At 39.4% G+C, this 12,224-nt stretch overlaps 1 protein-coding gene across 1 annotated transcript in view; it reads left to right on the top strand.

Moving 5' to 3' along the window:
- LOC122798233 (nuclear transport factor 2-like) overlaps positions 1–12,224 on the top strand; it is a 110,087-nt gene that overhangs the window by 47,617 nt on the left and 50,246 nt on the right. Inside the window, exon 3 of the mRNA XM_044067012.1 lies at positions 2,367–2,438. Within this exon, the coding sequence (XP_043922947.1) occupies positions 2,367–2,438 (72 nt within the window). The remainder of the gene's footprint in view (positions 1–2,366; positions 2,439–12,224) is intronic.

Genomic DNA, 12,224 nt, shown 5'->3' with positions numbered 1-12,224 from the left:
AGCTAAACTTAAGCTGTGAGCAGCCATCTTCAGTCTGAGAAAAGGGCCATTTGAAACTGTTTGGGTAATCTGTTTCCAGCTTCCAGCTAGTAAGTATACTGGCTGGATGCCATCAAAGAAGACTTCAACCAGAAAATCTGACTAAGGATCCTGCTACTGCTCAGCAAAAAGCGGCTCGAGTTTCAAGTCGAGAGGTGACTTGGTTTTTAGTGGAAAAATATCACAAAGGCTGTCCTACTATTCCTTCTGTTCAGAGGTAGAGCGTCACAATTCCAGTCGAGATGAAAGACTAACTCTCAATTTTTTACAAATAGAAATGTTTTTGTAAAGTATTTTGAGTTAATTGTCTTTTGGATCTTCTTGACTGGAATTGTGGTGCTCTACCTCTGAATAGAAGGAGTAGTACAGAGGAACGCCTTTACTGATACTAGGAATAGCGTTTTTTGTGATTTCATTTGTTTGAACTTTTTGTGATTACTGGAAAAATATTCTCCTCTGAGGAGGTTGAAATGAAACCTTGAAGGAATACATCGGCCCAAATAAAAGGCTGGAAGGAAAGCGGCTTTAACTAGCTATTCAGACTGAAAACTAAGAATCGGGGGGGGGGGGGTGAAGAGGGAATGCACAGATGAGCTTTTTAGGTGTGCCAGAAAAACTGGAAGGAACAGGCTTAATTCTGTGGAAGCACAAATAAGCAAATGGACTAGGGTTCCACAACAGGATTTAATTGAAAGCACACAAGTGTATGCTGCAAATCTAGCCATGAAAAATTGGCCCAGTACCCATTTTTAGTAATGATGCAATCGTACAATCAAAGTTGTTTTTCCCAACAGTCTGGAAATGTTGAGACTGAGATCAAGCTATTCTATATTTTTAAAGGATCAAAGATTTTTCTCCTTTTGCATCAAAACAAATTTTCTGAGCCAGCAAGCAGAAGGGAGCTCTGATTCTGCACACTTCTGACAGAATCAAAGGGAAGTACTAGTGTACAAAAGCTTAGAAGTACCTTTGACTTTAGTATCTGCTGTTTTGAAGGTGAGCAGTAAAATGGCTTTGCAAGACTTGCAGAATATCATGAAGCGTTTTATACAAGTAGCTTTGTAGTGGGCAGTCGGGTATTTGAGCAGTTTGTTTGGTAACTGCATGTTAAGTAACTAGCACTATTGTATGAAATGTAGGTTAACAGCATAAGGAGAAGTTGAAATGTGGTCTTGGGCTGCTGGGAAGCTTTTTACAAGGGCAAGTGGCTAGGCTTGAAGTAAGACCAAGTGAAAGCCATGAAAAATGCAAAGCATCAGCAAATATTTTTTTTCATTGGCAAAGGTCAGTAAGACCAGAATTTGGCAGCTGAAGGTAGTTGACCATTGAAGTTCCTGGTTAGTGAAATTTTACAAAGGTTCCTACTTGCAGCTGCAAATTAAGTAAAAAGCTAACTATTTTTACGTGAAGACCTACTGTCTGTAGGTGCAAACTAATCTCGAGTTCCATGTATTTTTAGCTGAGGGGAGTGCAAACTCTAAAGAACTGCCAGTAGTTCAGTGAAAGTTTTCATTTCTGGGAAATACGATGTTGGCCTTCTAGCAGCTTCAATACTTGCATTTAATAGAACAGTGCATAATTTAGCTTTATGTAAAGGTCATTGCACTTGTAGCTAAATTGTACAAGCTCTTTTTCACATTGGGTGTTTCCTCTATTCTCTACCCAAATCTAGGGGAGTACAGACTGACATGATGCATCTGGAAATACTGTGCACCTGTCATTCTCAGTGAATGTTTCCCACTTTTGCCAGTGAGGAGGACTGAGGCTCCTTGATTACTGACCCAGTGGTGTGGCATCACGGCTACAACAATATTTCAAGGACTTATTCTTGCTCTCCATTCTAAGCTTTGGTATTTCTGTAACTTAAGCTACTGAAACGGTGATGTAATGATAAATGTGGTACAGTTGTGTGTATGTAAACTTTCATAAGTCTTGACATCACTGTTAACAAAGACAAACGCTTCTCCTTTTGTGAGGTTGGGGTACTTATCTCCACTTCTCCCAGCTTGTATTAGCAGTGCACTAGCTTCTCTTGTTCTCAGGTCAAGCAGGCTTTTTTTTTTTTTTTTTTTTTTGTGTGTGCCTAAGTTTTGTACCAGCTCAGCCTCTAACTCAGTTATGGAAGGGGCCCTAAAGTTTTGGAAGCTTGGCCGGATGTCTCAACTGCTACAGTGATTTATTCCAACATCTGTTATGGTAAGCTTATTGACACGCATTTTGTCCCCAACAGAAAGCAAACTGTTTTGTATCATTTGGCATGCCGTGTCTTGTATTAAAATGCATACAAATTGAGTCTAAATACCTGTTCAATTTATGTTTTTATATAGACACTACAGTCTACTTTGACTTGGGAAGGACAGATTTTTCAGGGAAGAGATGCCATTATGGAAAAGCTGGCTGTAAGTATAAAACTGTTAGGTTTCTAAGTGCATATGACTGTAGGTCTTGGTGGTGATGGGGAAGGAATGATCCCTGCTTCTGGCTTGCTAAAATGTATTTAGTGCAACCTCCCTACCCTATTGATTTACCAAAATCCCTGATTTTGTTTGAACTATGAAGTCTGGGGATTCCCTTATGTGGAGGTGGTATATTTAAGCAGAGTGGTGTTAGGGGTTGGGGGGGACTTGCCCATTGCAACTTTTTTATAAAGTTTTTCACTCAGAGGTTTCATCCCTGGTTGCCCACTTATGGAAGATGTACTTTATCTGCTGCTGTGCTTCTGCGAGTTTCCTGACAGGGCTTGTATGGATTAGATTCTTTTAGCTGAGTTGATGCAGACCCTTTTCAGCCATGACCAGTTTGACACCAACAGCATACAACTTGTTGGAGCTCATTTCAGGTTTGATATTTGTATACAAAATATACATCCTACAACCAAGTAGAAAGTTAAGCGGTTTTTGATTCTCAAGGCTTGTAGATTAGGATAGTGATTACACATGGTGACTTGTGAGTACTCAAATTTAATGACACTAACTTACTGCACTGGGGCAAGTACATGACTGTCAGCATGTACATTTTGCAGTTTTTTCTTTAACTGTAGAAGTATAGGCAGTCTTAAACTTTTCCTGATTTTCTCCTAATAGTGAATCCTGTGTAGCAGTAGCAAACTTTAGAGAATTGTCTTTCATCAGTATTTTGAGGAGTGAAGGCTTTCTAAGCATATACAGCAGAGTGAGTAGTTTTGTTGGTCCTCAATTTGGAGTCTAGTGGTAGTACTTTGTGTTCTGGCTCTTGCTGTTACTGGCTACCAGTTTGCTCCTTTGTATTAAGGAGCAGTAGTGTTCTCTGGGGCTAGTTATAAATCTGCATATCTTAACTGTTTGAACACTGATTAAATACTTGGTACTCCATTTACAAACTTGGATTAGTAGGCTTGAAGACTTGTAAGCCACCTTTTAGATGTTTACTACTATGATGAATGTGGCCACAAGGTGTGGTGAATGATTCTGGTCACTAGTGATGCAATATTTATTTTAGGACCATTGCGGTCTCATGATACCATCTCCACAGGTACAGAAAGAAAACCACTACGGTGTTAATTCATCCTTTGTGAGCAAGTCTGTAGTTTGAAATTCTCTTGCAAGTTTTGTTTTTCACTTTTTGCTTTATTATATTGCAGATATTCAGTTGGGTACAAGTCTGTAGTTTGAAATTCTCTTGCAAGTTTTGTTTTTCACTTTTTGCTTTATTATATTGCAGATATTCAGTTGGGTACTTAAAGTGCTTCTCCACTTATGATATTAAGTTGTCATTTGTTACTTGCTTGTAGAATTGTATTTGGAGATGTCTGAATGTTGCTGCAGTATTTGGAACTTTAACTGTTCCAACTGCTGTACTTTCCCCTTTTCTGAAGCTGATTTTTGGGTCTCTAGTTTTGGGGATTGGGTGCTATGACTCCTTTCTGGGAGTTGGGGATATTTAGTGTTTATATTTTTATATAGCTGATCTTGCTGCCCCTCTTCTGGTCTGCCAGATCCAAGGGTCTCAACCTGCTGCCCCTCTAGTGGTTTCTGCTGTTTTCTGCTCTTGACACTTTGGACCTGATCTACTTCGTGTTCCGATTGGAGGTAAGGCTCTGTCTCCTGCTGTGTTCTGGCAAATCCTTATCCAAGGGGGGCTCCATTGGGTAAGGCTTTCTCTGTTCTCCCCTTCTAATCAGTCCTTGACAAGAGTTTTCTCCTTCCAGGATCTGAGCTTCTCCAGTCGTTGGCGCACTTGTCCAGTAAGTGAATCTGCAAGCCTCCATCTCTGGCTTTGTCAGCTCTGTCGTGCAGGAGTTTGAGTGACTTAGAGCAGCTGACTTTTTTGTTCCTTTTTTGTTTGTTTTTTTTTTTTTAGGAACAGATGCAGTTGGGAAGGATTATATCCTCCCCACTTGCTTCATGTCCTCTACCTGAAGTCTGCTCCTTACAGTTGGTTCCTTCCCCCTGGCCAAACTTTTGGCTGCTAAGCAGTTTCTTTAAAAATGGACTCCTGTAAGGAATCTTTGCATAAATGTCTGTTCTCGCCATGAACTGCCTTTAGTCAACTGGTGCCCTAGGCAAAAGGCCTGTACAGCACTGCTATCACCCAACCACCTGGTGCCCCCATCCTAGTCTTCCTACACCATCCAGATGACTGGAAAAGTGCCCCTGCTAGAGCAGTGCCCTAGGCAGCTGCCTAGTTGGCCTATGCCCTAGGTCGGCTATACTCCCACCTTTTTTTTTTTTTTCAACTGTTGCCTTTAATTTTTTGCGATGGTTGTCTTTCTGGGTGTGCCCCTTGAAGGAAAACTCCTCCCCAAGGCAAGCAGTGTGCATGCATCTTGTTAATGCGTAACCGTAGCAGCGGCCATTTGTCTTGGAAGTTTACCAGATTCACCTTTTGAGTGAAGGAAAAGCATTTTTTTAAGCTCCATTTGTAAAAGCTGTGGCTTATTTCCCATCTATATTACTCAAGGTTTCTGCTCATTCTGTAGCTTTGTGCTAATGTCTTTAGCACAAATCTTGTCAGGTCTGTATAGTGTCCTGCTGAGACGCCAAATAACTGAGGGCCAGTACAGAAAATTGCCAAGTTTGACACTAGTTGCATTTGTCTGCCAGAAGAGTGCTTTTTTTTTTTTTTTTTGTCCTTCACTCTTGGAGCCCCTTTAGGTGGTGCTGCGGTAGTGTTGTCTCCTCACAGTAATACGTTGTCCTGTTAAATTCTCAGCTAGAGCATCTTCTCTGTGGAGACGTGCGTGAATGGGCGTCCCTTCGTTGAAGGTTGTGCGTCATGGCCGGCAACTCTGCAAATAACTCTACTGCCAATTATTAGTGGACCGGAGTTCCACTTTGGTGACCCCTAACCGGGAAAAGCCAAAAGATGCAACAACTCTTGGGGACCCCTTTGCTCCTCTTTTTATCTATATATATATATATATATATATATATATATATATATATATATATATATATATATATATATATATATATATATATATAATTATTATTTTTTTGTCTGGTATCTATTTGACTTTCTGGCAGAGACCTTGCTGGGGGGGGAGTGAGGGAAGACTCTGCTGCTTTCTTGCTATTTTATTTGAGCACAGTAAATACCTGCCACTTTCAATTGCTTTGGATGACTGGAATCTTGCTGCATTCACTAGCAGTGTGCTTTGACTACTCCCCACAACACGTTTTCAGACATCAAAATATCAGTCTGCATGCCGTACGAGTCTGTTGCAGTATTGCATCTAACTTCTCAGCACCATTTAATCGTAGCTTTGGGATGGAAGTAAAGTGTTCTGTGTTGTCATGCTAACTAATATTGATGTGCTAGAGCCAACCAAACTCCATCGTATCAAGAAGCTACACTCCTAGCCCTGCACAGATTTTTCAAGAACCTGCTACACAACATGCACAGCTGAACCCTTAATGTGCGCACACTGCTTTTTCTCAGCTGTCTAGCGCCACCTATTTAAAAGCATTTTACTGTTTAGTTACCTTGTGGCAGCATTAAGGAAAAGATGCTGACATTAAACCTACTAAAAACGTTGCGTCTTTGATTACTTGGTTTGTGAGATGCTTGAAGACTGCATGTGTTTTAAAATCATACTGTCTATCTTGGTAATATGCAGAATTATAGAAGTGATCCTGCATGACTGGGTCCTTTCAGACATAGGAAGTTGGCTTAGAGTACTGCATACAGTAAGTGCTAGTGGTGCATGCTCCTAGAAAAGGAACTTGCTTGCTGAATGCTAGAGGTAAAGAGGAGTTGAAGATGAATTTGGGTGTTCTTGAGAAACTAGTTTTTACTATAGTAGCAAAAGCCAGAATTCATGTCTTGCCTTGGTATGAAAGATCAGGAAAAGATTATCTGTTGGTTGTAGTCCTTTGGCAGTTGACTTAATTTTTCAGTATTCTGATTTTTCAAGCGGGAAAAGCTAGCATGAAATGTAATGCCTTTTAACACAATCTGGTTTTAGAATTGGACCTTTAGGAAGGTACAAATTCCTTAAGCTTTTCCTTTAGTTACTGAAGCTGTCCAATAGAACTGTTTAAACAGGGAGCTGAAGGTTTGAAAAGTGCTTGTAAGTCTGGAAACAAAAAAAAAAAAAGTCAAGGCTGTTGCAGCATTGTAATAGTTTTGACTGTATGCTTTAAAGTTAATGAGAGCAAATGTAAGCCAGAGTGGCACATTGAGAATTCATGAATATCTAGGGTAAGCTCAACTCCCAAACTTTTGAAGCATACTGAGAAAGCACTTTACAAATTGTATGTTTTGTGTTAAGTGTGATCTGAAAGTGAAAATGCAGGCTAGGTGATGTAAATGTCCTCTTGGGTATATTGGGTAGAAGTTTGCCATTTGAAATGTGGAGCACAATTTGAACTACTGTCACTTGACTAGTACAGCACTGAATCTAAAAATGAATGTACCAGTTGACCTAAAAATGCAATTCACAGGTGTTGATGGCCTGAGTCGGTGAGGAAATCAAATCTGGCCTTCTTTCAAGGAAGCTGTAAGTTGTGCTGAAGTCTGTTTAAAACACAATCTTCTGATTTAAAAATAGAGAATCTCTTTAAGATTAATGTACAAAGAATGTAACTTGTGTTAAGTTGGAAAGTATGTTGGTCTAGAATAAGCCATCTGCAGTGCACAGCCTAACGATGCAGAGGAAAAGATGCTGACATGGCCATCCTCCATGGAGTTCATTTACTATTTACTTTTGTAAGAATCCACATTTTGTGAGAATTCTAGTTTCAGCTAAAACTTGCATATGAAGTGCGATTTTTAGTCTTAACAGGTGTCTAATCTAGTAGTGGCGCTCACTGAGTTTTGCAGTGAGAATTGTCAAAATGTTGAAATCTGAGTTGAAGCTGCGATTGTCTTGTTATGGAATGCTGGAATACTACCAAGACTCATTGGACTAGCTGCTGGTTAGAAGTTTGAAGTTTAGGTTGCCTGCTTTTGTTACATTACAGATTTGGACACTAAAATTTGAGTTGGAAACAAGTAGGCACCAGGTTTTTAGCAGTTGTACTGCTGCCTCTGATGTACTAAATGCAGCCATGCCAAGATCTGTGTAGCTCATTGGTAAAATGGCAAGCTGTATAAAGGGAATTGGAGAAGCTGTGCAACAAATACAGCAGATGGTGTCCTCTAAGAGCAACCTGTTATGACCATTGCTTTCAGCAGGGAAATGGACTAAAATGTGTGTAACTGCTGCTGTAGTGAAGACTCCTGAAGTTGTGCAAGTAGTGCAGCAAAAACTTTTCCAAAAGGAAGACCAAATGCCCAGTGTAAATGGCCTTAAATTCTGCGGAAGAATCCATAGTGATGTATAGTAGGTGTATGTATTTGTATATAGGTTTACTATTGAAATTTCAAATCCGCTTCGGTCGACCATTCAGAATGTTAACCCAAAATGCTGAATTGAGAATTTCAAAACTGCAACCATTGCAAAAATGAATAAATCAACATCCATAGTTCAAAATATTCGACATAGCAGGTGGTGAGGTCACTACACTACCTGCTCATTGTAGTGTATACATTTTGGTTTTTCATTCTCTTGACTTTGAAAACTGGGTGTGGGTGGTGGTATTGTGTGGTGTCTACTTATAAGTTTCAAAACTTCAAATTTCTTATGGTCAAGACCATAAGATTCAAGTTTTGAAACTTCAAACTGTTTACTGTACAGTGCAGAATTTCCCTCTCTGTACTGTGATCTTATGGTCTCAACCATACAAAATTCAACATTTTGAAAACTTCGAAGTTTAGAAGTAGACTGTGTGTGGTAGTTCAGATCCAAATGTGATTATTCTAAGGACTGCAGTTGTTTTTTTTTTTTTTTTTTTTTTTTTTTTTTTTTCCTTCTTGGTTACTCCCTGCTGTAAAGTCCCTTCTAACAATCTCACAGATCCATTCCCAAAGATGGTCTTTCATGCCACTTGCAGCTTTAGGGCTAGAGTTTGAGCATGCCAAGAGTGTGGTATCTGTCCTAGGGATAAGGACTTTAACCACAATGCCCATGTCTGGTAGCAAGCTACAGAGCTCTGTGCAGTGGACCTTTTTAGTATTGCTTGCTACCACAAATGCTGAATCTCTCGGGAGGCCCTGTCCCTTTTAAAGCTAGTGCTGCTGTAAATAGTATTGGGTTAAGTACTTTCAGTTTTTATTGCATTGACCTCTTTGAGAACATTAACACACAACTGCATTAAACAGCTATGCAATTGAGGCTCTTGCTACAGATTTGTGACACCAATGTAAAGTATGTAGTATCTTTGAAAACTGGCAAGGACACTTCTGATACATTTCTTGATTGTAAATTTTGAGCAAATTATATATCGCAAAATCTCTCAAAGTCCAACTTGTGTCGAAAAGCACATCAGTGACTGTTGCTGCCTTCATGGGATTTTGGAAGGATGACCTGTCCATTTTCACAGTAGCAGTCTTGATATGTGGGGGATTGTAAACGTATTTACAAGCACTGCACCTATGAGGACAAAATACAGACAGAAGAACAAGAATAATCAGCAAAGCGAGGCATCTCCAGTTGCATCAGTACAGTTTATTTCATCTTGCATCTGGTTAGGTTTACTGGCAAAGATTACAGATGAGGACAGGGTTTTTATACAATCTTAAGATACAGCCCTGCCTCTTTAGACATGCACTGTCCAAATCGGGTCATACATCTTTTGAAATAGTCTGCTCGTTAGCGATTTTAAATGGTTACTACTATAACATGTTTCTTCCCCTTTTAGTGACAAGTAGTCTGCATTCCTTTTCAGCTTGCTTTGTCATATGTTCTTGCTTCTTAATTGTCCATCACATTTCTAATGAGACTATTGTTACAGCTGCAGTTCATATTTACATTACTAATTCAGAACTACTGAAAGTTTGCACCTTTATTACAATACAAACGCTTAATAAAAACTTCATATAATGTCTGCAGCTTTGCAGCATGCATATGCAAGGCACATCTGTTCCTGTCATTCTATCGATAGTGGGAAATAGAACAGTATACATTTTCTTCTTTGTTAATGGCATATGTACATTTTACAGATCATGTATTTTACATTTGCATTCTTTACACACACAGTTTAGGAATGTTTGATTAGAAATAGAAAAGTACTGATTTAATGCATGTTTTTATACAACTTTTAACAGAAGAGCCATTCCTGCTGTTAAAATGAGTCAGTGTGACCCTTGTTTCGGGCTGCTGTGACCTTTCCAGTATCTAGCCTAAGAGGCTGAGCTGACAATTCTAGAAAACCCACTGCGAAGTCTTATAGCTAGTTTGCATCTGTTTGACATTTTGATTAGAAGAATTTTGACATTTGATTATTAGAATAATTATTTCAATACAAATATTTATATTTATAATTATGCCTTGATAGAGGAATTATTCCTAAGCACCATCTTATCTTGGCTGATGCCCTTTTAGCCAGGCATTCCATGCAGCTTTTGTATTCCAGTTTTATAGGTTCATACTTCATACTAGGCTATCTGCCCTGGGGCAATTATAAGCCTAGCCCGATTCTGTATGGCTTACGCCACCCCTTGATTTGAGTATACTGTGCCCTTTTTAAGGTTAGTTTACTGTGACTCTGTCTAATAGTGACACTGGAGTAATCCCTGGGACAAACCTACGATCCCCCATCCACCTATCGAGATTCTTCTTGAAGAGATTCAGTGAGGTGCTCTGGAATTCTATTCCAGAGCGAAGGGAGCCTCTGGGTTATGAACCTGTCCCTCCAGCAAGTTCTATTTATTTCTGTGCTGAGGTTCAAGTCCCTCGAGCGTGTGGCTCTAAGGGATTTAGATTTACTGAGGTGGAGCATGTCCATTAATTCTGGATTTGACACAGCTTTGTAGGTCTGGCATAGATCGCCTTGAAGTAGGCGGTATGCAAATGAGTAGAGCTGGAGTTTTTTTAACCGAGCAGCATATGGCATCTGAGACCCTTTATCCTCTTGGTGAGATACTTTTGGGGTCTTTCTAATTGCTGCAGGTGTCTGGTAAGGTACATCCCAAAAGGAGCATTGTATTCTATGATGGGCCTGATGAGGGATGAATAAAGGGGCACTATTACCTTTCTTTATCTAGATGTGAAACACTTTGTGATGAGGTGGGCTGTGTAGGTCTTTCTTACCACTTTGGCAATGTGGTTTTCAAAGGAGAGATTGCTATCAACTTGGGTCCCCAGGTCCCTAATAACTTTCTCTGTACTTAATGGGTTTCCGCCTATGTGGTAATTTGTGGGCACATTGTTTTTGCCAAAGGGTATGACTATACATTTTTTGGCATTTAGCTTTAAACCGTGGCGCTGGCACCAGTTATCTGTCTGAGACCTTTTTGAAGGATGTTTGTGTCAGCTGGAGAGTTGATTATGGTGCCCAGTTTGCAGTCGTCTGCGAACTTGATGAGCCATAGTCCTCCCACGTTTGCCTGTACCTCGGAAAAGTATATACCGAACAAGAGTGGTCCCAGGACAGAACCATGTGGGACGCCACTTGTGACCAGTTTTCAGTCACTGGCATTCACATAGATTGTATACACGTGCGGCTCAGGGAAGTTTAAAGTAATGCTGGTATCTCAAGATTTGTGTAACTGTTCCCCCTGAACAGACATGAGAACTCATGTTTGTTTTTTTTATTCAGCTTCATTGGTTCAGAGGACTTCGTAAATCCTATGATGTTTTGGACCTGATGCACTTGGTCCACTGTCAACCTGTACTGCTTGTCTTGCATATTCGATTCCACACTTCACAACAATTAATGTTTGCACATCCTAATATACCAAGTATGACCAGTGTAAGCCGCATTAGTTTTCCTTCTCAGCCACTGAGAGAACAATGTTTCTTTTTCTATTTGTGCTTTTTAAGCAATTTACTCTGAGGTGACTCCTGATTTCCGATTTATTATCAGGAATATAAACACAGTATTCCTCTCCTACCCCTGCACAAAATTTAATGCCATGTGGTTTTGTAAGAACATTTCTCATGGCAGTCATTTCTATGGTAACTTAATTCCTGTAATAGATCTGACAGTTTTTTAATGTCTCATATCTTTCCATTTTCCATAGAATGGAAAGATTGATACTCATGCAAGGACATTGTTTCATACATCCATTTTAGTATGTCTAATGGATGGAATTACATGTCCCAATCACAATCCGTTTTAATTCTCAGGAAGCCATTTGTAGGCTTTTTTACCACATGTAATATATGCCTGCTTAAACTGGAATTAAAGTGTTTAGTTTTAGCTTTTCTAAATGTCCAGCAAGTTTAATTACTAAACATTGTTCACTGGTATTTCAAGTAGCATAAATACTACAAGAATTTTCTCAATAAATGGGTGATTACTTGTTCTTTCTCCTTGTAAACAACCATTAGCAGTCACATTTGTATGAACAAGCCTCAAAAGGTTATTTCCTTGGGATAGAATCATTCTTTGGAACAGCTACTGTTTGCTACAGATACAACATTGTTTAGCATTCAGTTTTTTTGAGTACATTTACAGTGATTTGGCAAGTCCACCTTTCCTTGTATGGATGAGTAAAAACTTGTCAGGATCACGATTAATATCAGGATTTTCATGGTTCGATATTTGCTGGACGAGAATAGTGTTCTTGTATCTGATATGTCCCTCTTATATTGGTTATTACATTCAATTTTCTACTCTCCATTTTAATCTTAACATGATCTTTATGAATCCAACCATTTT

Source organism: Protopterus annectens, chromosome 3.part1, assembly GCF_019279795.1.
Source record: "Protopterus annectens isolate FY-2018-M chromosome 3.part1, PAN1.0, whole genome shotgun sequence".
Taxonomy (NCBI): Eukaryota; Metazoa; Chordata; order Ceratodontiformes; family Protopteridae; genus Protopterus; species Protopterus annectens.
This window is presented reverse-complemented; position numbering and strand designations above follow the sequence as displayed.